At 49.2% G+C, this 27,852-nt stretch overlaps 1 protein-coding gene across 2 annotated transcripts; it reads left to right on the forward strand.

The window, feature by feature from the left end:
* The first annotated feature begins 1,371 nt into the window (after positions 1–1,371).
* PLEKHO1 (pleckstrin homology domain containing O1) lies at positions 1,372–27,710 on the forward strand. 2 transcript variants are annotated; one of them, XM_084613816.1, is made up of 6 exons: positions 1,372–1,445; positions 2,252–2,398; positions 21,008–21,148; positions 22,171–22,275; positions 24,893–24,994; positions 25,465–27,710. In XM_084613816.1, the coding sequence occupies exons 1-6, from the start codon at positions 1,416–1,418 to the stop codon at positions 26,215–26,217; spliced, it is 1,278 nt and encodes a 425-aa protein (XP_084469942.1). In that variant the 5' UTR covers positions 1,372–1,415; the 3' UTR covers positions 26,218–27,710. The 2 variants fall into 2 exon arrangements, with proteins under 2 accessions (XP_084469942.1, XP_084469943.1); XM_084613817.1 differs by lacking the exon at positions 1,372–1,445 and adding an exon at positions 2,022–2,045.
* Positions 27,711–27,852: the final 142 nt, after the last annotated feature.

A 27,852-nucleotide genomic window follows, 5' to 3' on the forward strand; every position in this document is an offset into this window, starting at 1 on the left:
CAAGTGCTCAATGTCAATTTTTGCTTCCAGCACATAATGTATTAAGAGGATGCTAACAGCACAACAGAAGTACATCATCAGTATTCTCACAGCATTACTTCCAAAGTACTTGTGTTGAAATATACTCGGCTATCAGCAAAGGGTGGGTGTGTGCCAGACTAAAGAATCAGGTTGAACATTTCCACTGTAAGGCTATATCTATATCATCCAATCTAATCTAATCTAATCTAATCTAATCTAGCTATCTATCCCCATTAACTCTATCTATCTATCTATCTATCTATCCCCATTCACCCTATCTATCTATCTATCTATCTATCTATCTATCTATCTATCTATCTATCTATCTATCTATCTATCTATCTATCTATCTATCTATCTATCTATCCCCATTCACCCCATCTATCTATCTATCTATCTATCTATCTATCTATCTATCTATCTATCTATCTATCTATCTATCTATCCCCATTCACCCCATCTATCTATCTATCTATCTATCTATCTATCTATCTATCTATCTATCTATCTATCCCCATACACCCCATCTATCTATCTATCTATCTATCTATCTATCTATCTATCTATCTATCTATCTATCCCCATGCACCCCCTCTATCTATCTATCAACAAGGTATGTGAGCCCCAAAGGTACCACGGCACCAGTCCTGCCCTGTGATGGTTCGGGAATTATAGAACCCGGCGAAGGACCCCCCAAAATGAACAAAACACCAACCCCAGGCAAACCCCCGCCCCCACGCCAACCCCCCCTTTTCCGGGAGCGTGACAGCTAAACTCTGCATTATTGCCGCTTGAGCCCGTCTTTACCGGGCACCAGCCCTGGCGAAAAACCCCCTCTCCCGTCCCCGCTCGTGGCTGCAGCAGATCCCAGCCAGGGCTGCTCCTGGCCCACAGGCGCCGCCGCGCCCTGTGCCCGGGCAAAGCGCCTTGCTCGCCCGGGCCATCTGACAACTCCCAGCCCTGCCCAAAGCTCGCCCCGGCCCCTCCGAGCCAGCAGCGAGTCAGACACAAAGAAGAAACCCCTCTGCGGGCTGGGACTCGCCCCGTCTTCTGCCCCCGGGGACGTCACGCGCGCCTGGCTATAGATGGAGCTGTGGGGTCCGAATCAGCCCTTCCGTGCAAACCCATGTGCCTGGCCATGGAGGTGTGTGTGGGCCACAGGGGCAGGCTGCTCTGTAGTGTAACTGGAGAGCTGCTGTGATCTACAAAGGGCGAGCAGAGAGAGGGGAGGGGCCCGGTGTATCTCCCATATACCCTCCCCCCTTAACCCCCCACCCACCACCACCCAAAAACAGACACATCAACTCCAGCCTCTTTGCTGTCAGGAGCTCCGCTCTGATCCCCCCCACCCCAAACCCCTCCCCCTCTCCCCTCCAGCCTGATCACACCAAGGAATGATGAAAAAAAATAATTCTACAAAAAGGGTGAGTTGAAACGGCTTCTTCTTTGGGGTGAGGGGTTCTGGGGTATTTGGGGTGTGTGTGTGTGTTTCTTTATTGTTCTGTTGAGACTTCCTCCCACCTCTCTTTGCAAAAAGAAAACCAAACAACAACAACAAAAACCCCGACCCACCCCTTCTTTCTTTCTTTCTCTCCAGCTTCACAGTCTCTTCCTCACTTGAAATTTGCCAGGAAATCCAGTCGTGTTGTGTAGTGTAAAAAAGGATGTAGGAGCATGCGGTTTTCATTTTGAGTGCAAGGAAGGCATGAAACACACATAACAGACATTGTGTATCTCTCTGTGTCTCCTATACGGAGAGTCTCTGAGTAGCGCACCTATGGATGTATCTGTTTGCCTTTCGAGAGATGGCAAATAAAAACCTGCGCTTGCCTTTCACCACCAGGAATAAATTCTTCTTCAAAGGCTCAAATATGCAATTTGCGCTGCAGTAAAAAATCAGTTAGTTGGAATTCCTCCCTCCCCGGTAGCAAATGCATGTTGGATGAGATGGATGCAACATCACAGCCGTTCTTGTCTCATGCACAGAATGAGATATAGCTTGTGATTTTTGCTCTATGCCTTGGGTATTATTATTTTTGCTTCGTGTCTGCAGGGGGGAATCTCTGCAGAGTGAAACTGGCAAAGTACCTAAGTCTCAGCATTGGTGGAGAGTGGGCAAGGTGGGGGTGGGGGGGGGCAAACTTGGAGAAAAAGGCAGGGTGAAGGATAGGGGAATAAAACCCTCTAATAATCCCTTTTCTCTCTCTTCCTCCCCCTCCCTTTGTGTCAGGGGCCACAGGATGGAAACCAGCAATCCATGCAGCCAGAGAAGGTTGGCTGGGTTCGGAAATTTTGCGGGAAAGGCATTTTTAGGGAAATCTGGAAAAACCGTTATGTGGTTTTGAAGGGAGATCAGCTTTATATCTCAGAAAAAGAGGTAGGATTTGTTTAATATGTCTCTCCTCCCCGCTTCCCCCTGCAACCCATCCTCCCTTTGCCTTTTGAAAGCAAACTGAGCAGCCAAAGTGTTTATCCAACACCCCTTCGAAACCGGGGAGTCTCCATCCATGGTGTTTATTAACCATCATGTAATTTGCTAGCTGGAGAGTTACTATGGGGAATTCTCTTTTTGCTGTCTGGCTCTGCATTGTCAGTTCAAACAAGACCTGGGTTGGGTTTGTGTGTTGATTCTAACAACAACAACCTCCACAACGGTGCCCTGGAGTCTCCCACAGAGGACTGGCGGGGAGACATTTTCCAGCGCCGATACATGAAACGATTTGCTTGGCAAATGTTAAAGCTGTTCATCTCTCCTTTCCCCATAGTCACGTATTTCCTTATGTCTGCCCTCTGTTATCAAGTTCCACAATGGCCTGGTTTGCAGCCTCGCGCCCTGATCGTTTTCCAAATGGAAATAACAGCAGGGTTAGGATGCCAGACAGACCGATTTACAAGTTGGGGTTTTAGGTTCCAAGCCCAGTCCCTTATCGCTCAGTTGTTTTTCCAAAGGAAAGGACACAAGTAAAGTTTAACCACTGCTTTGACATTCTGTTAGTGCAGAGGGTGGACAAAGCACCCCTGTCTCAGTTCCAACGGTCTGAGGGTTTTTGGTTTAATGTATTGGATTTTATTGGATGTGGCTTTCTGAGCACAGGCATTGCAATCTGTGACTGTCCTCATCTAGCAGGGGTTGGCTCATCCCTTCCCTGTTACACAGATGTTGGGATCGGTAAATCCACCCAATTGGGGGTTTTGTTTGTTTGTCTGTTTTAAACCAGATGGATCTTTCAAAATAAAATCTTGGTGTTAATTGGTGCCATGTGTACCAGAAGCGAGGAGGGTGTCGGTGTCCGGACTGGGGTTACAGGTGTGAATGAGGATGGAGAGATAGGCCAGGATGTAGATAAACAATCAAATTCCTCGGCCAGGGGTGCTGGAACAATTTGTATAGTGGGGGTGCTGAGAGCATTGAACAAAACTGTAAACCCTGTATATGATGGAATCCACTTCAAGCCAGGGGTTCAGAAGCATCCCCTGCACACCTAGTTAGAGCACCTATGCCCTTGGCCCCATCCCGCAGCACGGTTCACACCAGCAGCCCTTACTCATGTGTGTACAGCCAAGGGAAGGTCCCACTGCCTGCATGTCAGGTAACATCGCCCAGGTTATCGATGAGAAATAACGTGGCGCAGAGGGAGAAGGATCCTTTGGCAAAGAGGCTAATGACATCATTGAGCATGGCAGAGCATGTATGGATCTGAGTTTATTGCAATGGAGAGATGATTGGAGAACTAACTGGGGGGGAGCCTGGTCTGGGCTTCCCATCTATCAGTTTTTCACAACTCACTCCAAATATGCTCTCGATGGCCACAGAAACAGGGCATGGCTGGGGCTTATTCCTTGTAAATTAGGCCTGGGAACTAGGGGATCAGCACATTAGAAATGCACAGACCAAGAGAAAATAGACAAGAGAGGTAGATTAGCTACTGTAGCAAGATATTCTAGATGGAAAGACTGATTCTGATCATATGCTATACGGACAGACAGATAGATATGCAGATATGGAGACATAGATAGATCAGTGCATTAAATGGTTGGGAGAATGTTTCCTTATTCACTGCCCAGAATGCTACCATTGCATGTTAACTGCTCTTCTGCACGAGGGCCCTGATTCAGGGAAGCACGTAACCAAACGTTTAACTTTGATCAACTTCTTCAACTCCAGTTGACTTGGATGGAATTTAAGCACATGCTTCTGTGTTTGCCTGAATCAGGGCCTAGAAGAGAAATTCACTTTGCTGCACATAAGCCAAAGGTGAGCTGTTTGCTTCACCCAGATACCGTGAGCCATCCCATCGGTGCAGGTAGGGAGGGGCTGGGAATAGCTTGTATTATTGGCAGACAATAATAACGGTAAATTTACAGTGAGCTGCAGGGATTATGCTGAAACAGGCAGGCAGATGTTTAATGGCTGCTATGATTCTCTGAGCAGATGCGGTAACATCACCGGAACTGCTAACCAATATCCTCATTTGTAGCTGTCTAAGTGGTGGAGCTGAGTTTGTGCCTTTCCAGGCAGGAGGGCAGAAAGCCATGATTCAGGGGTGAGGATGTGGAGCTGGGGTCTGCAGATGTGGTCACCCCATCTCAAAAAAGATATATTGGAATTGGAAAAGGTTCAGAAAAGGGCAACAAAAATGATGAGGGGTATGGAACGGTTTCCATAGGAGGAGAGATTAATAAGACTGGGACTTTTCAGCTTGGAAAAAAGATGGCTAAGGAGAGATATGACTGAGGTCTATTAAATCATGACTGGTGTAGAGAAAGTAGATAAGGAAGTGTTGTTTACTACTTCTCATAACACAAGAACTAGGGGTCACCAAATGAAATTAATAGGCAGCAGGTTTAAAACAAGTAAAAGGAAGTATTTCTTCGCACAACGCACAGTCAACCTGTGGAACTCCTTGCCAGAGGATGTTGTGAAGGCCAAGACCATAACAGGGTTCAAAAAAGAACTAGATAAAGTCATGGAAGATAGGTCCATCAATGGCTATTAGCCAGGACAGGCAGGAATGGTGTCCCTAGCCTCTGTTCGCCAGAAGCTGGAAATGGGCGACAGGGGATGGATCACTTGATCATTACCTGTTCTGTTCATTCCCTCTGGGGCACCTGGCACTGGCCACTGTTAGAAGACAGGATACTGGGCTAGATGGACCCTTGGTCTGACCCAGTAGGGCCATTCTTATGTTCTTATGTTGTGCAGGATCAGAAATCTCTGTAAACACCCATTTTTTCATGGTTTGTGTGTATAAAAAGATCTTCTGTACTTTCCACAGTATGCATCCGATGAAGTGAGCTGTAGCTCACGAAAGCTTATGCTCAAATAAATTGGTTAGTCTCTAAGGTGCCACAAGTACTCCTTTTCTTTTTGCGAATACAGACTAACATGGCTGTTACTCTGAAATCTGGTGAAATCCTGGCTCTTTTGAATCTAATGGCAAGCCCCCCATGGCCTTCACTGGGGCCAGGGTTTCACCCTAGCATGCTAGCCCTGGTTGGGGAGGAGGAAGCCTCTCCGGGGATGACCTATATGTAACCCATGTTGTGTAACCTTCCTGAGTCTGCAGGGAGAGAGACTGAAATAGCCAGGAGAGGCCCGAGTGCACACGCTGGGTGCTTGTGAGCTTTGCGGCAGCTGTCCTGTCTGCGAGCCCACTGTGTGGGGGAGGGATCACCCCTCCCCACACCCACAGAGTGCAATGCAGGCTGGATTTTACTCTGTGTCTAACTTCCAGGACAGGCAGAGTTCCCCTCTTCCAATTTCCCCCATCCCATGCATGCTCCTGGAGCACTGGGGGGCAAATAGATGGATCTTCTGGTTAGTGACCTACTGCCGGCTTGGTCAAGGGTTAATGTAAAGGCCCAGCCCGGCCTCTGGTACTGACACCTGAGTAGCCTGGGCCCAGGAATAGTAGCACTGCATGGGGCTGGGTTTTGAATGACTGTCACTGGAGCTACTTTCCTCTTCTTTGAGGAGCTAAGGGGCAGCCTCTAAGAAGGGCATGCGTCTCTGTGGTGTAGACAGGCCCAAGACTCTGCCCTGGGGTGCCATGCAATGGCCCTGGGCATTGCGGAGTAACGTGCGTGTCTGACTGAGAACTCGCGTGTTTGTACCCGAGTCTCAGTGATGATCACGTGAGTCTGTGCCAGCGAACGTGTACGTAGGGAGAAATAACACATCTATCCATCGCCTATCACCACAGTATTGGTGTGCCCTGAGCAGGTGTTTAAATGAGCAGTTTCTCTGCATGTGAACAGTCATGTGAGTGCCAGTTTCTAAATGAATAATGTGTATCCGTGTCAGTGACCAGGCATGTATCGAATGGTAGGGAACAACACGGCGTGTGTCACAATAAGCAATGTGTGTGAACGAACATGTGCATGGAAGACTGTGTGCATTTGGGTAATGCGCGTTAGAGAACATGTGTGTGTCTACCTGGAAGAATAACGTGTTTGTGGATATATATGTCTTAAAGGGGTAACGTCTGGCAGCATATGTCAGCATCAAAATGAATAATTTGTCTCTGTGAATGTGTGTGTGTATACATGAAGAGTGGGCACATGTGCAGGTGGGATATGTCTCTGTGAGTCTCAACATACAAATGAACATGCCTGGGGGGGAGCAATTCTCCCTCATGTGACATTCTGCGGACAAACAAGCAACATCTGTGTGTTCTGCCTGGGTGCATATGGTGCGTTCCATGTGCGTAAAACGGTCTCTCTCTGCACTTCTAAGTATGACACTCTTTTTAAACCAGATCTTGTGCAGTTTAGGATCTGACCCCGCTGTTTGCTCTCTTTTGGCCGTGGCTGGCCCTTGGATCTCTGGACATTCTAGAGAACAAATGCAAACTCACAAGAACGGATGGAAGGACATTTATAGCTAGCATTTCCTCCCGCTCCAAGCAGCAGGCCCGTAGCCAGTTCCCCATTCATCTCCTCTCTGAACCATAGGTCTTCCCCTTTGCTGGCCATCCTGTGCAAGCTAGCTTTCATGGAAACAGGTGCCCGCAGCGCCTACAAATAGGTTAATAAATCTGGGTTGGTCGAGCGGAGCAGAACGCAGCCTCTTTTGTTTTTTCACACACCAGATTACGCCCAATGGAGGAAATGGAGCCCCTGCTGTGCTTTCGTGCTGAGTTGAGATAGCTTTCCACTGACAACACTCTGCTACTAGGAAGGGGCTACAGGCAACCCCAATGAGGTGAAGGGGGACGATACAGCTGAGGAGGGATCGGAAGAGCAGGCCCCTCCAGGAGATGTGAGCGGGGATAGCTTGTGGAGGTTGCCTAGATGTTGGGGTAAAATCTCAGTCTCACTTCCCTGGGTAGTAGAGAGAGAGCATATGCTGATGGGAGTCTAGATTCCAGGGTCTGTTACAAAAAGAACAGGAGTAGTACTCCTGTTCTTTTTGCGGCAACAGGCTAACACGGCTGCTACTCTGGAAAGGTTCTGTTACAGTAACAGCTCCTCAGCCGGTGTAAATTAGCATCGCTCCATCAAAGGCAGCTATGTGGATTTGCACCAGCCGAGAACCTGGGCCTCTTGCTCTTAAATCTCATATTAACTAGGAAACAAACCTTGATGTTGCCTGTCAATTTCTGTAAAATGGGGAGAATGACACTGCCCTCCTTTTAAAGGGCTGTGAGATCTACTGAGGAAAAGTGCTGGGTAAGAACAAGGGATTATTATTTAGGGGCCCACATAGGAGATGGGCTCTTCTGAAATCCGGACCCCACTGTGGGTTGAAACCCCCAGCCATAGTGTATTGAGTTTTGTCAAGAAGAAATGTGAACAGTCTTAATGTAAGTTTGATCCCCACCCTTGTTTGGAATCTGTGCAAGACTTCTCTGACCTGCTCTGCCTCTAGTGCACCCTTTAATAAAGCCACGCACCTTTTGCTGGTTCATCGGCACACCAAATGCTAGCAGGGGCCGAAGGCTTTGTGTATCCCATTGCATCGACCTAACACACAAATCTTTAGCCGTTGCTGCAATTTGGTCCCATAAACGATGCAAAACCTTTGTTATTTTGCATTTGGTCGGTGGCCAGAAAGTTCCCAATAACAAAACACAGGCTGGTTGGAGTTGATTTCTGGTAAGCAGCAAGGCATTTTGCATTCCTTTCCCCTATCCCCCTCCCCAAACCCACATTTCTGGTAATTGTTCTGTTCTTTCTAGCACGGCTTTGTTATTGATTTACACTCGGGAATAACAGCCTGACTAACACAGCACACAGCTGGGCTCCTACCACTTCCTGCCAGGAAGCCCATGGCCATCAAAAATGGACTCTGTGCTCACAAGAAGTTAATGAGGAAGTGCTTTTCTGGTGGGCTTCCTGAAGCCGCTAATGCAAGCCTCGCCTCAGTGAGCTCGAGAGCCCTCGAAAAGTTGGCTGCACTCTCGGCTCGAGTTTGCTGCAGCCCGTCTGAACGCTGTTGAGCTGCATGTGCAGCCTGGGAGGTGTGTGTGGTGTTGTTTGCGTACGTTGTGCGTGTACAAGGTGGTGCTGCTTGTGCGTGTGTTTGGAACAGCACAGGCCACGGAGCTGGGGAGCCCCTCCGGGCCAGAGCCCGACCGCTTTGAAGCACCAGGTTGCAGCACTGCTCAGGTGTGGCCCGGCCCCATCAGGACAGTGGGGTGGCCGGGTCAAACCTGTGTGAGCGGTGGTGTGACCTGGCACATGGGGTTGCAGCTGTGCTCTTCACCTGGCACGCCCCAGCCCCCGAGGAGGAGCGTGTGTTGACTCCGCACTGCCGCTTGTGAGGAGTGGGCTTGTGGCGTGTGTTTGGGGGAATGTGCACAGTGCGTGAGCGGTGGCGTGTCTCCTCGAGCGTGGCATGAGTGTGCCCTGCCGTGTGCGTGCATGCTCACGGGCGTTGGAAGGCGTTACAGGTGGCGCTGTCGTGTGAGCATGCATGGGTGTGACAGTTCTGAACGGCCCACCTTCCACGCACCCACTTCGTCCTCTGGACCGGCGTGGCTGAGGGTAGTTAGCACGGGAGGCTGGGAACTGTTCCCTCCATCCTGGCCTATTCCTGTTTTTGCCCTCCCTTATCCAACTTCCTCCCCGCCACCTCTCCATTCTCAGAGTCTAGTCCCTTCCCCTCCATCAACCCCTCCGCTGTGCCCTCTGCAGCAGATCCCACACTCTATCCTGTCTATCCTCCCACCCTCCTGTCTTCTCCCTAGGGACAGGCCTGGAGAACCCAGGAGAAGCACTGAGATCTCAGCCTGTACTTAACCTGCTCAGCAAAGAGTTTCCTTTGGGTTTGCTACACTGGAGTCCTGTCTCTGCCCTAATGCTGCTGCTCAAAAGGTCCTCGGGGAGGAAAAACATATGGGACTTCCCCACAGAGGGGACATGCCAAGAGTGGCCCAGGGTAGACATGCATGGCAGAGCCTGGTTCGTGCCCTAAGAGACGCCTGATGGGTCACTTTAGGGTCTGATAACTCACTTTGCATCAGTCCATGTTGTGTCATGGTGGTCCCAGGCCCCAGCATTGTCTGGACAAATATCATTCTGCACAAATATCTGCACAAATGTCATTAATTTGCTGGCGGAAGGTACCGGCCCGAAGGCTGCTCTGTTCACAGCTGGTACAGCGTTAGAGGGGTGCTCTAAGCTAGAAGCCAGTGCCATCATTGATAAGGACAGGACCTCTGTAGACCTGGGTTCTATTCCAGCCTCTGCTGCTGACCTGCTGGGTGATCTTAAGCAAGCCTCTTCCCTGATCTGTGCCTCAGTTTCCCTGGTGTCTGTCTCAAGTGTAAGCTGCATTTGGGCCTTCGTGTAGATGAGTGCCAGGCCCTCTAGATTTAGTTCGCTTGATGATAATCAGAAGAGTTACCCCCAGCAGCCTTTGAGAACAGGTTTTTTGCTTCCTTGGCCCAAGTTTCTGCCCAACAAGGCCTGGGCCAGGTAGTTAGATTCCTGTACCCCGTGCCCAGCTGGGGATATTATCTCTCGCTGCGCTTTAGGGCTGACGCTGCAGTGCTCGGGGGGTGGCAGGAGGCAATGAGAAGGGTGTGGAATGTGGGGGGCGAGGGTGAGGAATGGGGAGGATCTGACCCGCTGCCAGAGTTTTAATAACGCATGGGTGGTGACTTCAGCAAAATACCACCTGCTAGTGGCAAACCGAATTAGCTCCTGTGGACTCACTGCTCTGCCGACAAGGGCCTGATCTGGAGCCCCAGCAGCTCCCGCTAACTTCAATCTTTAGGTGCCTAAATCCCTTTAAGGATCTGGTCCTATGTCTCTGTGCAGCCCCCACTGCATTGCTACCTGCATCTCGGCTGGGCTCTCTAGAAGCTCCTGTAACATAAATCATCATCCTCATCATTGTAAGTGTCGTTAGTGGATGTTCCATTCATGGAACACTCCTCCCCGCTGTGGCCTTCGCTCTTATTTATTATTTCAGTGCTTATGAAAGGTGCCAGATTGATCCCTTGGAGAAGGAATCCCTTTGTATGCACAGAGCGAGACAGCAGCTGAGCAATCTTCCCCAGCAGCCACGCCGCAGCCCTGCCCTGGGAGCATGGAGATCTGTCTCCCTGGCCCATTCGCCCCTTGGCCTTTCTACGGGGACTGCCTGCACAGGGGGGCCCTAGACAGTGATGCATTTGGGCACATCTGTGCTTTGAGCTGAAGGTGTGATTTCTTGCTGGAGGAGACACACCCATGCTAGCCACAGCAGTGGGAAGAGCTAGCCACCCTGAATCGGTCCCTATCCCAGACGCTAGGCACATACTCAGGGCACTTAGCTGTTCCTGTCCCTTCTCCACCACTCTGTTTCTGGTGCGAGTAGGCCTGCTTGAGCTGGGAATCACATCCCCAGCCCAAAGCTTTGACATATCCTATGACTGTTCCCTCTGAGCTGTGTGCGTGTGCGTACATACAGATCCTAACCCTGCGCACACGGCGAAACACCACGCGCACAAACCGATGCACAGAAGCACAAAAATTTGCACAGAAGAAATTTTTTGCGCGCACGGCCTGTCAAAAATTAGAGGGAACATTGTGACCTGTGCACTAAGCTGAGACCCACCAACTCATTACACCCAACAGCTATTAGATAGTAGTGATTGCCAGCCCCTCCCAACCAGGACCAGATGGGAGCTAATGACCCCAACCAAAATCCCATTCCCAATTCCTTGAGCCATTCAGCTTCTGGGTTGCTACAGTGTGGGCTGCCACGGGGAACCCTAGCATAGGTGGGTCTGAAAAAAATTCCTCTCTCCCTGCTGCTGACATGGGTCTTTGCAAATGCCATGCTGGGCTGAGTTTGATCTTGGGAATGACTTTTGCTGACCAGGAACGTGCAAGAAAGAAAAATAGTCGAGCCAAGGGAGAAAGCGGGACTTGGAGAGGAGGAGGGGACAGGGAAGGATGCAAGATATTCAGAGCCTTCAGCTGCATGATGCTCACACTTCACAGCCCTCAAACATTCACCTAGGAACTGCTCTGTCAGCAAAGACTGCTAGCTGTTTAGCCCAGTGCAGATGCTGGCCTGTAAGGGCTGATACCAGGGCTTAATTTGTGCCGGGGCTTGCCAGGGCTGAGCCCTGGCACCTCTAGGCTTGGCAGTTCATAGCCTGGGCACCTCTTTCATTACAAATTAAGCACTAGCTGATACCACCCCTACAATCTGTTCAGACCCTTCCCTCAGGGCGCAGTTTGATTTTCCAAAGGAAAAACTCACAAAGTAACAACAAAACCAAGGTATTCCTCCCCCAGCAGAGCCCAGCAGGCTGTCCTCAGAACCCCCTTACTCCTTGTGGCTCTCCTCATCTGAGTAGCTTGATCTGTCCCAGCTTGATCTGTCTGAAGCAAGAGGGTTATTTGTAGTGACTGGACCATCTGAGCACTCCCCAGCAGGAATGGATCCGATGTGGTGATCTGAGGCAAACTGCCTTTCACGGGGCTGTATCCTGCCTTCCTGAATCCCCTGTGGAGTTTCCACTGGATGCAGCATTCTCTTTCACAGCCCCCTGAGAGGTACGGCACTGTCATTCTCCCCATTGTACAGATGGGGGAACTGAGGCATAAAGAAATTAAATGACATGCCTAGGGTCATCATGGCACCATGTCCCCAGGACTCCTGAGCTAATGTAACTCAGGATTTCTCATTAGCAAAGAGACTTTTTAGAGGCCTTCTAAGCTCTTGAACTCACATATATCATGTGGCTGGGGGTTCCAAAGGTAAATTTTTGATTTTGTTAAAAAAAATTCCTATGATCAGTTTTCAGCGGGGTTGCCTTTTGGTTGCACTGAGCAGCTCCTTGGTCTTATCAGAAAGGGTCAATTGAAGCATGTGATCTAGTTCTCTGTCCCACTCATTGTTCTGTAGGCCTTTATCAGGGATACGTAAATCTAAAGAGGCACTGGACTTCTTTCAGACCTGCTGTCCTTTGGAAGAGATGTGAAAAACCCTGGTATGTGGTATTCAAGATCCCTGGGGTCATTGTAGTTACTAGGGCATTTTTCACAAGAGCTGGTGTGTCCTAGCCAAACTGTAATTCAAGGGGTTTACATTCTGCCTTCCTATATTCCCCCTGGAGTTTCAAATGGTGACACTATTCATTTCATTTCCTGCCCCAAACTGCTGTATGGTGTTAAACAGCTCACATTTTCCACTGAGAGGGGCCTGCATTTCAGTGCTGAGGGGACATTTAGGACCCAAAGCACCAGATAAATATGAGGCTTAGTCTTCTGATCTAAAGATATACTGAAGTCTCGCTATGTGTACAGGGTAACTTAACTCATTCAGGGAAGCAGTGTGCCCTATGGGACAGGTCACTAAACTGGGACTCGGGGCTCCTGGGTTCTATTCCTGGCTCTGCTGCTGGGTGTCTGTGGGCAAGTCACTGCCCCTCTCTTTGCCTCGGTTTCCCTATCTGATGCTATCACAGATTCCAAGGCCATTCTGATAATCTAGTCTGATCTCGTGTATATCACACGCCATAGAACTTCCCCCAAAATAATTCCTAGAACAGATCTTTTAAACCAATCTCCTTGGTAAGGCACTTTGAAATCTACTAATGGAAAGTGCCAGATGAGAGCTATGGACTATTATTATTCATGTAATTATTTTCTGGTTATCCTCTGCTAGCAGGTAGGCAGGTAGCTAAATGCATAGGGCCAGACCAAATTCACAGTCCACTTTGGTCAGTTTGACAGTCATAGGATTTAAAAAATTGTAAATTTCATTATTTCAGATATTTAACTCTGAAATGTCATGGTGTTCTAACTGCAGGGGTCCTGATCCAACTCTGAAGGCAGCAGTGCAGAAGTAAGCATGGCATGGGACAGTTTTGCCACTCGTACCTCTGCTCTGCTGCTGGCGGGGTGCTCCCTTCAGAGCTGGGTGCCCGGTCAGCAGCTACCGCGCTCTGGCTTCCCAGCTCTGAAGGCAGCACAGAAGTAAAGGTGGTAATACTGCGACCCCACTACAATAACTTTGTCCCTCCCCCCCCCACACAACCGTCTTTTTGGTCAGGACCCCCAATTTGAGAAATGCTGGTCTCCCCTGTGAAATCTGTATAGTAAAGGGTAAAAGTACACAAAAGACTAGATTTGATGGTTCATGACATGTTTTTCATGATTGTGAATTTGATAGGGCCCTATAGATGCATAGTGCATTCGCGCATCAGACAACTGAGGATCAAAACCTACAGGTACTGCAAACTTGGATTAATGGCGCACCTGACATAAGGATAACATCACTCTTCACTGGGTCATTTCATCACCGTATTGTCTACACTAATTACCTCTCTGTCCATTGAATTGGATCTACTTGGCAAAGGAAAAGAAACTCCTTAGCTACTTAAGCTCTTTTCTGAAGTTAGAAGGTGAAGTGGGGAAGCCTCTCGTCTTGGTACTAATGAATTCTATTCTCAGCTCTGTGTGGCAGGGGCCGTCTTTTTGTTCTGTGTTTGTACAGTGCCTAGTACCAAGGGTCCTGGCCTATGGCTGGGATTCCCAGTGGCTATTACAATAAAATCACCATCATCTCAATGCACTGAGTTTTAGCTTTAAGAACCAGGGACTCCAATCAAGGACCAGGCTCACTATAATAAGAATCCCAACATCTCATCAAGCACTTTCCATCTGCAGATCTCATAGCACTTTACAAAGGAGAGCTAGTATTATTCTTCCCATGAAACAGATGGGGAAACTGACACACAGAAAGGTGAAGTGACTTGCACTAGGTGACAGAGCATTTACAGCCCAGATGTCAGACCTGTGATGGGTGTGGTTAGACATTGATAGATGTTTGGCTGCGTGTGTGTGTTCCCTCTGTGTGATGCCCCAGCCCTGCACAGATAGCTGGCACGGCAGACCTTGAGTGAACCACCCAATGACCACAAGATCCGGTAAGGGACGAAGGCACCCAGCCAGGTTTATTAGTATCCCGCAGACTCTACTGGACCTTGATACATGTATGCCCATAACAATGGACCAGCTCAGTGAACGGCAGGACTTTCCAGACAAAGATACTTCTTCCTCTGAGATACATCTTTATGCCCCGATACAAACAAGTTAGTACTGCTTCTTTGACACAGCTAGTTACTGCCCCCTGACATTGCTAGTTATCACCCATCATCTTGTACATGTTGGTTTGATTAAAACATCTCTATTACATACTGACATCCTGATCCTATCTTTTAGGAGGGGTCAGTGTGTTCCTGTTATCCTTGGGGAATGTTTTTGTACCATCCTTGATACCGGGATGTTCTGGTACCACTTGATATCGGGATGTGTTTGCGCGAGCACTCTGTGCCTAGCACGTCTTAGGAATGTTTTATTTCTGCAATATCAGCCCTGTTCTTGTGAGCAGGTCCTGACTCATACCAGGGCTCTGATACAGGGGCTTATGTGTCAGGCCCTCTTCCTACTACAATGGGCAGCTAGAAAGGGACAGATAGGATGGGGAGGAGGATGGGGCAACAAAATGAACACGATGTAGCATAATGTAAGCTTGGCTCGTCGCTTGCCTGACCAATACCCACTTAACGCCCCTGTAGACTCCTTTTCATTTTGGGCCACGTTCTGCCTGATTAAATTATTCTTACTATGTATTAGCTGTGTTATGGTAGTGCCTAGGAGCCCCAGCCATTAGCCAGGACACTGCTGTGCTTGGTGCTGTACAAACACAGAGTACAAAGACCGTCCCTGCCCCAAAGAGCTACCAGTCAAAGGGAAACCTGTGCAAATCCATTGGCTTCAGTGACGGGGCATGGATGACAAAAGAGGGCAGTGGATCTGAGTGTAATGAAACACGCCAGATCAATAGCACTGGAGACCTCAGGTCTCCACAGACCAAATACAGCAGCAGGGCAAGTGTCCTCCCCAACCTGCGTTGGTTACATGTCTCACCCCTGCCTGGGAGAGAACCCCCTCTAAGAGGGAGCGGGGAGCTCGATCTCCATTTGCATCCTTGCCTGGAAAGAATCAGGCTGATTTTCATGGTGGCATTACCCCCTAGGACCTGGGCTGAGACCCAACCAAACTCATTTCACATAAGCCAATACACAGGCAAAGATTTTCAGCAACTGAACGGGGAAAAATTTGAAGACAAAATGCTCAAGGAGAAAGGCTGCATATCCCATTCCCAGTCTCCAGGGACAGCCTTCCTTGCTTTACCGTGTTTCAAGAAAGCAGATCAGATTAGCTAGAGAGATTAGATCATGGGTGTTTATATGGATACATTATTAGAGTAGTACAAAGAATATAGATTAGAATTATGCTAATCATAAATCATCATGTTTTTACCTTCTATTTTGTTTCTTGCAAAAAATTAAGTGGCTAGAGACTTTGGGTGCCTGGTCTCAGCACTCTGCAAATCAAGCCCCTTTAAGGGTGTTTCAGGTTCGGCTCCCCCAGAAAAGAGGTCCCCAAAATCACTACTCACTTTTGAAACTCTAAGCCCCAAACTCTTTCAACTGGGAAAAAGAATCGAACAATCCCAATGAACATTCTGAGTTTGGGGTTAACTCCGGAGAGGCAGAGCCAACCAGAGCTGCGATTAACTGAGATGGGTCATTCTGAGAAAAGCGAAAATCAAGAGCTTTATTCCACTCCTCGCTGTTCTCCTTACAGATCACTCGAGCTGATGGAGAAATTGCACTTTATTCCCTGGTAGGAATAGCCGCAGTATTTCATTAAGCCTCTTCGGCTGCATCCTTCCTAGGTCCTCTAGGCAACCTGAAATGTTCTTCCAAAGAAACATATGTTGTTTGAATTCTGAAAAGACATAGGGTCAGGTTCTCTGCTGGGGTCATTGGCAGTCCATCCTAATCAATGGAAATGCTCCATTTTACACAAGAAGAGAATTGGGCATATCCCATATAACCCTCTTCTTCTGCATGTCTCGGGGAGCACTGGGAATCTGGAGAAACTGAGGGTTGGCCTGAATGGTGGGGCTAGATCATGCCAAAAACACCATACTGAATGGAACAGTGCGAAGCGGAGAGAGACACACTAGCTCAGAAGAGGCTATATGCCTGGAGCCCCGTCTTTAAGGCGATAGATAGCCAGCCTTGTGAACTACTTGGCATTCAAGCAATTGTGCTGGCTGAAGACTAGCCTCTTTAAAAAAGACCGTTCTCAGGCAAAGGCAGTGGCAGCTCTTAAGGGACAGAACCAAACTGCAGGCAACTGGGACACTCAGTTCACTGGGATTTGATAACTCGGGCTTTGCCGAGGGTGATTGTTTCAGGTGATTCATTTCAGAGGGTGTATTTGTCAGTGTTCCCTTCTCTGACATGCGGCTGAGGACTCATGGATGTAATACATTTCCACCTACTTGCCCCCTTTTTCTGTCAGTCTGACTTTCCCACATGGGGCAGAGGTGGCCGGCTGGTACCTTTGAAATACCGAAGTGGATGGTTCCCTGTGAGGTTCTCTCTTTGGCCTTGCAGTTTGCTCACTGAATCCACCATCCAGGTCATTTTGCTTCTCTGCTTATTTCTCTCGCTACATCTCGAGGCAGCAGGGAGGTGGGAGGGATCAGCTGTTGAGTCCTGTTGTGATCCGAGGCTTGGGCACCTTTGGCAGCTTGTGAAAACAATGTCACAGGTGTGAAAAGCACGTCACCGCTAAGGGACCGGATTTCTCAGTGCCACCAGGTCCCCTTCACACCACTCTGGCAGCACAAAGGCACCTTCAAATGGGCGTAAATTACAGCTCCACTCAGTTTACGTCCCCTTTCCAATGCCAGAGCCTTGGAATAAATGAGAACCAGGCCCTGGGTATTTATAGTGATACAGATTCAAGCTGGGATTTTCAAAGCATCCAGCTCCCCAAAATCCATCCCTGCGAACAGGAGTGAGTTGTGTCTTCCCACCCCCACCCCGGAAATCAGTGGGAGTGCTTCCGGGGGCATCGAGCTGGAGCAACGGGCACAAGTAACCAGCAGAAAACAAAATATTGACTTGCTGCTCATTAGTGAGCCTCCTCCATTCTGTGCGCTGACTGAGGCAGGGATCCTGAGGGAAAAACAGTCAGTGATCATGGAACTAAAGACGGTGTTCATGTAATTGCGGACGGTATTATAAAAGGGGGCCAAATTAAACCAACCACGCTTATCACACGTACCACAGGTTGACAATTGCTGCTGTGTATTACAGTTATTCATGCCACAGTCTATTCTAGTGATCCATTGTGATGCATTCTCTGTAAAGATTGGCTGCATCTGGATCTGGATTTCAGTGCGCTAAGCTACAGGGGTGCACTGATATTGAGGTGTTTGCTCAACCCATCAGCAAGACAGGGGTCATTTGCAAACCGTGAATCCAATCCCACATTTGATTTTTAACCTCCTCAGAGATCAAGAGTGGCTAAATCCAGGGTTTTGGTTTCGGCCTGTTGTGCACTTGAGTTCTCTAGAGCTTTGTAGGCGTTAATCTGTGCCGGAAGCAAGACATTTGAGATGCACTTTCTCCATTGCCCGTGACAGGTGGCAAACCTGACAGTGATGGGGTGAGCTCTTGCGTGCATGAAAGGACTTATGGGTCAGTGAAGTCCCATTGGCCTAAATGAGGCAACATCTGGAATTATGAGTAATTTGTTGGCTGGAGTGTGACAGCAGGGGGGTCTCTTTGCCCATCGCAAGTGAACAGGGCAGCGATCAACAGGATCCCTCGAAAGAGACGGTATTTTGGAAGATACTGGCGGTACATAAAAGCTCTACAGTGCACAGACTATGGGATCTAGCCCATAGTTGGGTTTTATTTATATACTGCCTTGTTCAAGTATGGATAGATAGATACTTACATGGTTTCCATGGCAATCTTTGCTCAAACTCCATTACAAAGCCCCATGACTGCATGTAGGGCACAATTCTGCTTCTGCTGATAATCAGTGGGAGCTGGGCACCTAACTCATATAGACTCCTTTGAAAATCCCATCCTATAATGGGGGAAGGCTCAGACTAGATGAAGCCTGGAGTCCCAGGAGCCTGGCCAGGGCTCAGGCCCTGTTGTACACAAGAGGCCAAACCCTTTTCCCAGCCCCCAACCCAATGTATCCACCTGGGCGGTCAGGAATTCCCCTGGGGAGGAATGCATGGGCTGATCCACAGCCACTGCTCCCCTCCAGGTGTCCCCTCTTCCATAAAGGCCTTAAAGTGGATGTAAGTTACAGTTATACCCACATTAAGGGCCCTTTGCACTGGAAGGGTGGCCCAGTAGTTAGGGAACTAGCCTAGGCCCTAGGATCAAGTTCCTACTCTAGCACATACTTTCTCTGTGACCTTGGGCAAGCCACTCCCTCGCTCTGTGCCTCAGTTTCCCCATCTATACCATGAGGATAATAGCACCGCCCTGCCCCACAGAGGGCTGTGAGGATAAATACATTAGAATCTATGATAATGGGGATCATATAGGTGCATAAGTATGGTGGATGCTGCATAAAGGGACCATAGTATAAATGCAAATCAGGCCCTGAAAATGCATTCTCTTCTGAAGGGGTTGCATAAACACACTGTGTGTGGAAGCAGCTGATGAGCTGGGCTAGCAGTCCATGTCCACCATTAATTGTCTGGGTTCCAGGCTGCTGTACCCTGTGCTCTGAAGTTTTGTGCTTTGATGGTTTTTTCTTGTTCACCTCTTTGTGATAGGTGAGGCCCAGCAACAGGGGAAGTGGCTTCTTTGCCATATCAGAAACCTGGGACTGGCTCCTGAATCAGCTGTCGTGGCTGCTGTAATAATGCAGCCAGGTTAAAAATAGCAAGTGCTAATCTTTATCCTCCAGAACTTTTGTTGTGCCATCTTCCGAAAGGCACTGAGCGCTAATGTGATTGCATCTGCTAATCTAGAGACACACGCCCACTCGCTTCCAGACGCTCCGGCTCTCGCACGCACGCACACAACGGGACACAAGCGCGTGCACAAAGATGGAGCGCCCCTTGCTGACGCTGGTGTCACTCAGGATCAGTCTGGCTCAGCGGGGTCAACAGGGGGACACTGGTGTAAAAATGATACAGAAGGTGGAGTGTGCCTGAATTTTAGCTCAGCAGATCGTGCGCAGTGTTTTGGCACCGTTTGGAGTTGATTTTCGAGGCGGGGAAACAAGACCAAAGCCATGTTTTTCAATATAGAACTAGATATATTCCTTCCTCCAGCCTATGCCCGCTGTCTGGTCTGATGCATAAGTGGCAGGGAGGGGTGTTAGCCAGGGCAAGGATGTGACCAGTTATGAGAGTCCAAGGGAGAACTGTAGCTTTTTCCGACAGGTCTGTCTGCAGATAATGGCCACCGTTTTGTGTGTGTAACCTGCTGCGTGGCACACAGCTCTCTGCAAACCCACCCCGCAAGCCAAGGAGTGGGATCTTATTCGTCTCACAAAACGGGGCAAAAGGTTTGGTTCTCTTGGATGGGGCAGGGGGTTCTTGGGACTTATGGTCCACGAGGGGGCCCTGATTTTGGAGGCCCCGTTTAAGACTCCCAAGGAGCTTGATTTTCAGACCTGAGCAGCTACCTTTGCTGGTGACTTCCTTTGGTGTTGTGGAAGCCCTGCCCAAGCTGTCTCACATGGGGATCCCAAATACTGAGGAACCCCGTACCCATCACCGCTTTAGGAAACACTGGCCATGAGCTCTAAGCCTGTGGGGGGGCCGTTAATGGCTTCCTTACAGCACGTGTTGCAATTTACATGGCTAATTTCATTGTGTGTACGGCTTTTAAAAATTATAACAGTGCCTAGCGCTTGGGCTGTGATTTTCAGGGGCCTAAGGAAGTTGGGCGCTCTGCCCCCCCCCTTGAAATCCCTCAGGAATCAAGGAGGAGATTTTCATAAGGGTCTAAATAGAGGAGCACAAGGCAGATTGACTTTGAAAATCCCAGATTAGGTTAGAAATCAATGGAGCAGATTTTCAAAGTTCAAAGGACGGTTAGATAGAATTTGACCTTCAATGGGAATCAGGTCCCTGTGATAGTTATAGGACCCCACATCACTGTAGTACCTGAGCAGCACCTCACAATCTTTAATATAGTGATCCTCACAACCCCCAACTCCCCGAGATAGAGTGCTATTATACAGAGGGGAAACTGAGGCAGACAAAGTGACTTGCCCAAGGTCACACAGGAAGCCAGCAGCAAATCATGGATTTGAACCCCAGGTCTCTTAACTGCCAGGCTAGTGTTCTAACCACATCCTTCCTCTTGAAGGGTAGGTGGACACCTAACTCCAAAGTGTGTCACTGGAAAGCGCCCTCAAAAATAAATGAGTATACTACTCTGACATCAGTACTGGGTGGACTACAGACAATGCTCTAGCATCAGGTGTGGGGCTCTGTAGATATGCAGTGCAGCTCCAACAACGGAAAGCAATTATAATAAGCACACACAGAGTTACACCACACACTCTATAAATGTATAAACCCTGAGTGATTCCACCAAAGCCATCCCAGCAGTAGCTAGTCTGGAGCGGAAGACCTTTGTCGGCTGCAGCCCGCCACTGACAGTTGCTACTTTTTGCTTCGTAGGTCAAAGATGAAAAAAACATCCAGGAAGTGTTTGACCTGAGCGACTATGAGAAATGCGAAGAGCTCAGGAAGTCCAAAAGCAGAAGCAAAAAGAACCACAGCAAGTTCACGCTAGCACACTCCAAACAGCCTGGAAACACGGTACAGCTTCCTACTCAGCTTGTGCTCACCTTCACCAAGAGATCAGGCTGTACTGACTATGGCAGCATGAGCCAACAGCCCAGTCCCCCCACTTTGTCTTTCTCCAAGATCTAGTGTCCCCGCCCACGCCCAAATTATTGGGTTGGGCACAGGAACCCCTGGGAGGAATTCTCTGGTCTGTGCCACGCAGAGGGTCAGCCTAGATCATCACAGTGGACCCTTCTGGCTTTAAGACCTATGAACCTCCATCTGTTGGAGGCAGTAGATCCTGCAGTGTTGAGTGATGACTAGGAGTTTTTGCCATTGACTTGTAATGGCAGCAGAATCCAGCCTCTGGCCTCTCTAATTAAATAAGCCAATCATTTAGCTCCAGATCCTTGGAGTGGGATGTTGTGAAGGCCAAGACTATAACAGGGTTAAAAAAAGATCTAGATACATTCATGGAGGATAGGTCCATCAATGGCTATTAGCCAGGATGGGCAGGGATGGTGTCCATAGCCTATTTGCCAGAAGCTGGGAATGAGCGACAGGGGATGGATTACTTGATGATCACCTGTTCTGTTCATTCCCTCTGAAGCACCTGGAATTGCCCACTGTCGGAAGACAGGATACTGGGCTAGATGGACCTTTGGTGTGACCCAGTATGGCTGTTCTTATGTTCTTATGTAGTCTAAAGAAGGGACAGGCAAAGCATTTGGGATGGTCTCAACGTGGACCAGATCCTTCACCGGTAACCGAACCATTTAGCAAGACTGGAAACATTTCAGCTGTTAGTGGCAGTTGTGGATTGGCTGGTTGGATATGCTTCTTCCTGAGAAATAAAACAGACCCCCAGTCTAGTTCTCTGCTACCATAAATTGTGTGCTGGGTGGAGCTGCGCTGGCTTGCGTTAGCGGAGACTCCAGGCTTTGTGCATATTCCCACACCCTTTTCTTGGCGGCGTCACGGTGGCCGGGGACCAAGCCGACGCGTTGCCGCCCGGGCGCTGTGCACAGCACTGACATGAATTCCCTCTCTCCTAGGCACCAAATCTGATCTTCCTGGCCGTCAGTCCGGAAGAGAAAGAGTCCTGGATCAACGCCCTCAACTCCGCCATCACCCGAGCCAAAAACCGCATCTTAGACGAGGTGAGAAGTTCTCTCAGGGCTGGGCCCCAGCTTTGTTGTCTCAGCCTTAAGCTTGAGTGAAGCCTTCGGCTTCAGCTCTCCTGCCTCAGGTATGACTGCACAGCAGCCAGTCTCCCAGCCTGTGTAGGGACTGTGGCTCGGGCTATGAAGTCTGGGGTGGGGGGTGGGCTTCAGAGCCTGAACCACGACTTAAAAGCACAGTCTGCACGACTATTTTTAGCACGGTAGCATGAGCCCTGTGATCCTGAATGTGTCAGCCCAGGCTGGGAGGCTGGCTGCTGCGAGCTGCCGCTGGCTGAGGAGACGAACCTGTCGTGGGGAAGGCCGCCCGCACTTCCCAGCCCAGCGCAAGCATGTCCCTCTTTCTCAGCCTCAAAACCAATGGTGCAAAGCCACTGGGCTCTGGCTAAGGGCAGTCGGCACGTGGGGGGATCGGCGTTTGCAACGCTGGCTCTGGTGGACCCTCTGTGACCATCTAGCTCGTAATAAGCCAGCAGTGATTACATGCCACGAGGCATGACTTCCATATGCCTCGGGCAACTCCTAGGTTATCTCCAGGGGCTATCTATCCTGGGAGAACAGCCTCCTGAGGCACAGCCCCATAAAGCACCCAGGGGGTCACCTGGAAAACAGATGAGATGCGAGGCCCATCTTGCCCTCACCAAAGTGCACAGGAATCCACGCTGTTGTCTGTCTTGTCTGTTTACACTGTGAGCTCCTTGGGGCAGGACTGTCTCTAGATAAATGTCTGCGCAGGGCCTAGCTAATAGCCAAGGATGAATTTGGGCCTTGTATTTTTAACTACCCAGAGAGCAGCATCCCCTGCCCCATCCCTCCCACCTCCCCATGGCAAGTGTGATGCAAAGGGGTAAAGATGAGAATGAGGCCCTGAGCAAGGCCTTGCCTGCACCCAGAAGTTGCACCCGGTTAACTCAAGATGGTTTTTGAGCCAGTGAAAAGCCCTATGTGGATGCATGTCAGGGACCGAGGTGAGGATGGGTCATGCTTAGAGGTTAGAGCAGTGGTAGTTGGGCCTGGGGGTCAGTGCTGGAATCAGGAGTCAAGAGCAGGGTGGAAACAAGGTAAGAGTAGGGCTGGGAGCTGGGCTGGAGCAGGTTAAGGCCCATGAAGTCTGTCACCTCTCTCAGGCACGGGACAATTCCAAGCCACAAAGCTACGTTGGGCGTACTGAGCTGCTCTGTCTCCCGTGAGGCTTATATACCTGCCCTGCGAGTCACCTGACCAGCTCCCAGCTTAGGGATTGGCTGGAGCCTAACACCTCACAATGCACTTGTATCATTTTAAAGCTGGCTGTCTCTGTTCAGCTTGCGCTTGTAGGTGTGGCATGCACACAGGTAACCAGACAGGCCAATCCAGCTGTTCACCAATGCTCTGTACGATAGCAGCAGGAGGACGAACTGTCGGGGCACAGGCCAGCATGGGGATATGATCTCACTCCTGTTAGAATATGGTCACTTCCAAAGTCGCTGCATTATTGTGAACTAAAGTGCGGGATGAACCAAAACAAGGCTGTTTGTGTGAGGATGCGAGGGAGTTTCTGCTGGAAAAAACAAAGATGTATTGTTCCAACTTCCCCATGCAAACAAGGCCTACATTTATCAACACAAGCAAAACTGATGCAAACAAGGTATAAATAGGTAGGAGTGTCCACACGCAAAGTGGCATCTGTTTAACTACATCAGCATAAAATTGCACCTTTTTTCTCAACTGGTGCAAGCAGCTCTCAGTCTGGGAAAGCAGTGCTCTTGCATATGGTTTACCATGGCAGATATGGGGTCTGCAAGTCAAAGGAGGGCCACAAAATGGTTTAACAGCCTAGCAGATGGTTTTACACTAGCCTGTCCCTCTCCCAGAACTCAGATGTGATGCCCTGTGATCAATTCAGCCCACATTCACCTGTAATTCAAGTCTAGGGACTTCCCTGTTGTGAATTGTTTTACACGGAAGCTGGTCAGATACTACAGTGATGGGTGGCAGTATAAAAACCTAAGACAGATGATTAGATTCTCTTAATTCTCTTGCTTTTGACCCTACCAAAAGCTCTACCATTTAGTGCTCTGCAAATGCCTTTCAAGGACAGACAGCACATCACGTGAATCTTTGCCAGTGTCTGGAAGGTTCGGATGAGTTACCGCCAGTGGAATACTTTTGCCCCTCCCAAATAACTGATTCCAGTTCAAAGCAAGTTTTGAGTCAAATGATGTTTGGCAAATGTTAGAGCTTTTGGGTTTCGCTGGTGCTTTTCATAATGCAAAGCTGGGTTTTTTTATTAGCTGGCATATTTGCCAGGGGTGACCTGCAAACTGTATGTTTGACTGTCGGATTTGCAGTTTGCAATTCAAACAATCTGCCGGCTGAGAGTTCCTCCCTGAAGAAATGAGCAAATTTTTCTGCACAGTGGCAACATTGGAAAGTGTTGCCATCAGCTCATGGACAGATCATAGACAGAAAGACAAAACTGGTTAAATAAATTATGCACCAGGAATTATTGACCCGGCTCCAGTTGCAGAGGCAGGGAGTGATGGCTTGTGGTTTGCATTTCTCAGGCACTGGGATGCTTGACAGCCTTTATTGTCATGCTTGTGTGTCCTTGCAGGTGACTGTTGAGGAGGACAGCTACCTCGCCCATCCGACCCGCGACAGAGCGAAAATCCAACACTCCAGACGGCCTCCGACACGGGGACACTTGATGGCTGTGGTACGTAAGCTAAACCCTGGGCACAAGTTCAGATAGGTCACCTCCGATGTTAGCAATCCCTTATACATTTATTTATTTTGAAATGGATGGAAGAAGGTACAGAGTCTTTTATCCCTGGGTTGAAATGCAACCCGGGTTGGTGAGGCCTGATGGCTGTCTCCTGGCCTGTGTGAAATGAAAAGGCATGTCTCATTCTAGTTCCGAGTACAGAAGTGCCTTACAGGTGGGAAACTGAGGCACAGGGTGGATTAAAAGACTTGCCAAGGTCACAGGAGGCGGCTGTGTCTGAGCTGGGAACCGGACCCAGGTGTCCTGAGCCTCAGCCCCTAGACTCCCCCTGCTGATGGGCTCATTAGAAATGCACAGAGAGGTTGATTAGTGCCATTGTTGCTATGATGCTCAAAGTAATGGGTGGGCAGCCTCTTCGTCCATCCGCTCATGACTCCCGCCTTTCTCGCCACGCTCTGCAGGCATCTACCTCAACGTCGGATGGCATGCTGACACTGGACCTCATCCAAGAGGAAGACGCCTCTCCAGAGGACCACGGGACCTGTGAAGAGAGCTTTCGGGTGGACCTGGATAAGTCTGTGGCACACCTCGCTGCCGGCCGGCGCCGGTCGGATTCGGAGAACGTCAAGTCCTTGGAGAAAGGCCGGACAGTGAGCCTGCCGAGACGGGAGGCGACCTCATGGGACAAAACTGGGAAACGCAACGACGCCTTCGACAAAGGGACCATGTACACCCCGCAGGTCCCCAAAAAGCTCTCGCACTCGGAAAAGAACAAATGTGCCTCCATGGAGGAGATTTTGTCTCGCCGGGACTCTTCCGCGCACCGGGCGGTGCTGAGGAAGGGGCTGGAGGCTCAGTTTGCCTCGGGTGAGCCCGAGCAGCTGGCCCGGATACAGGAACTGGTTGCACTGAAACTGGAAAAAACTCAGGAACTGCTGACGGAGGTGAAGGGCTATGGGGAAGGGAAGCGAAAGACAAAAGATTTCGCCGCTGCCGCCACCACCACTTCTTCCTCTTCCAAGTCGGACTCTGAGAGCATCTTGCGGGAGACAGAGAGGTTGCTGGGTGAGGCCTCCTCCACCTGGAGCCAAGCCAAGAAGGTGTTACAGGAGATTAAAGAGCTGAGGGACCTGTACAAACAGTTAGAACTGCAACCGTCGGACCCTAAACCCAAACAGATCTCACAGTCTCAGTACAGGAAGAGCATGATGTGAAGGCACGCTTCAGGGTGGGATGGTGGTGATTTCTTTTTATTATTATTTACAGTGTTCGAAACAGTACAAGGTGCCTGTTCTCATCAAAACTTGCTCCTCAAGCTTGACCCCTTCCCCTCCCCAGATCTCCCCCCTCCCCCCATCCCCAGATGAAACAAAAGGTGTTCAAATAAACCAGTTTGGATTCCTACTTTTTTTCAAAGTATCCTTTCTCTGCGTTCTTGGGCTGCTCGTGTCATGCTTGCAGGACGGAAGATCACCAAGACCTGGAAAGCTCCCGGCATACTTGTGGGGACATATGCACAGCAGCAGGGGTAGATATTCTCCCTCTATAGAAGCCCTGGGTTTGCTGCTCTGAACCCAGTGTCCTGCATTACAGCTCTTTGACCAAGAGCATTGGCGACATGGCGTACGTTTTCCCTCCTCTTTAAAAAAGAATCAGCACGTGGAGGTCCCTGTTATCCAAAAACTGTCTGGAAGATGCTTGCCAGTGACACCCAAGCCGGGGTTTGAATTCCGTTGTCAGAACGAGGCGATTCCCAGCCTGGAATGCAGTCTGACGTGTCATGAGAGCATCGGGAGCTCTTTCCTGGACTGCAGTGAACAGGGCTCTTCCCTGGCATTGTTCCTGCACTGATCCCAAACCCTCTTTTGCAAACTCCTGTGGCAGGCAGTTGTTAATACATGTGGTACAAATACAGCCCTCTGTACAGAGGCAACAGGTATGCAATCTGTGTTAAAACTAACCCTGTCTGTCAGCCGATGCTTCGGAGACACCCTCTGGCCCGGTGCAATCAGATTTAGCAACCACAATGTCTTCCTTCTTGTGCAGATGATCAAGGCCTGGAGTCCAACGGGCTGTCATTATTTGTTTTTCATTGTTCTTTCCTTCATTTAGGCTGGAGTGAAATGGAAAGTCAGGGTTTGGCACAGAGGGCAACAGAAAAACTGAGAATTGCTGTTGGTTTAATGGGCCTGATGCTGCTCTCGCTCACACTCCATTTACACGATTGAGCCTCACACAATTGTCTCTTAGCTGACATTGATGTGAGGTCAGTATCAGGCCCACTGAAACTCAAATGGATCCCAAATTAGAGCTCAGATATCCTCGCCTCACTGACGTCTAGCACTTTTCTAAGTAGGTGGCTCAGCTTCCATGCACTTAAGCAGCAGGACAAGAGGGAAATATGCTAAGATTTCTCTCAGGGCTTAAAGTACACTGGCAAATTAACATCAGTTGTTTTTTCAAAGAAATCTAATTTCCTTGCCTATGTTGCAAAGAACCCCTGAGAATATTAAGAACAACTGAGTTTTAATGTCTAATTTCCTTTTCACTGTTTACATTTTGTACCTCTCACATATTTGAAATGAGACTAGTTATGTTGATGTCTGTGTCTGGTCAGTTTCACTCATATTGCCGGCTAAGGCTGTGATGTTTGGGTTGCAAACGCTGCAAGGAAATGTTGATCTGTGTTTTTTAAAAGCTCCCACCAGTTGGAATTAAATAACATTGGTGGAAATATTTCTATTGGCCTAAGCTTCTTTAACAGCTGGTTGTTTGCAAAGCTTAAATTTGGGGCCCAATTTCACCTCACAATGTCCTTTTAAGATATTCATATCTCTTTTCAAAACCTA

The sequence above is a fragment of the Lepidochelys olivacea genome (genome assembly GCF_965140295.1).
Source record: "Lepidochelys olivacea isolate rLepOli2 genome assembly, chromosome: 24".
In the NCBI taxonomy this organism is placed as follows: Eukaryota; Metazoa; Chordata; order Testudines; family Cheloniidae; genus Lepidochelys; species Lepidochelys olivacea.

What these genes read in the sequence shown, in the direction of transcription:
- PLEKHO1 (XM_084613816.1), top strand. Translation starts at nt 1,416, where the DNA reads ATGATGAAAAAAAATAATTCTACAAAAAGG. An exon ending in CCAAACAGCCTGGAAACACG is followed by an intron (nt 21,149 to 22,170) that starts GTACAGCTTCCT and finishes CCTCTCTCCTAG; the next exon opens with GCACCAAATCTGATCTTCCT. An exon ending in GGGGACACTTGATGGCTGTG is followed by an intron (nt 24,995 to 25,464) that starts GTACGTAAGCTA and finishes CACGCTCTGCAG; the next exon opens with GCATCTACCTCAACGTCGGA.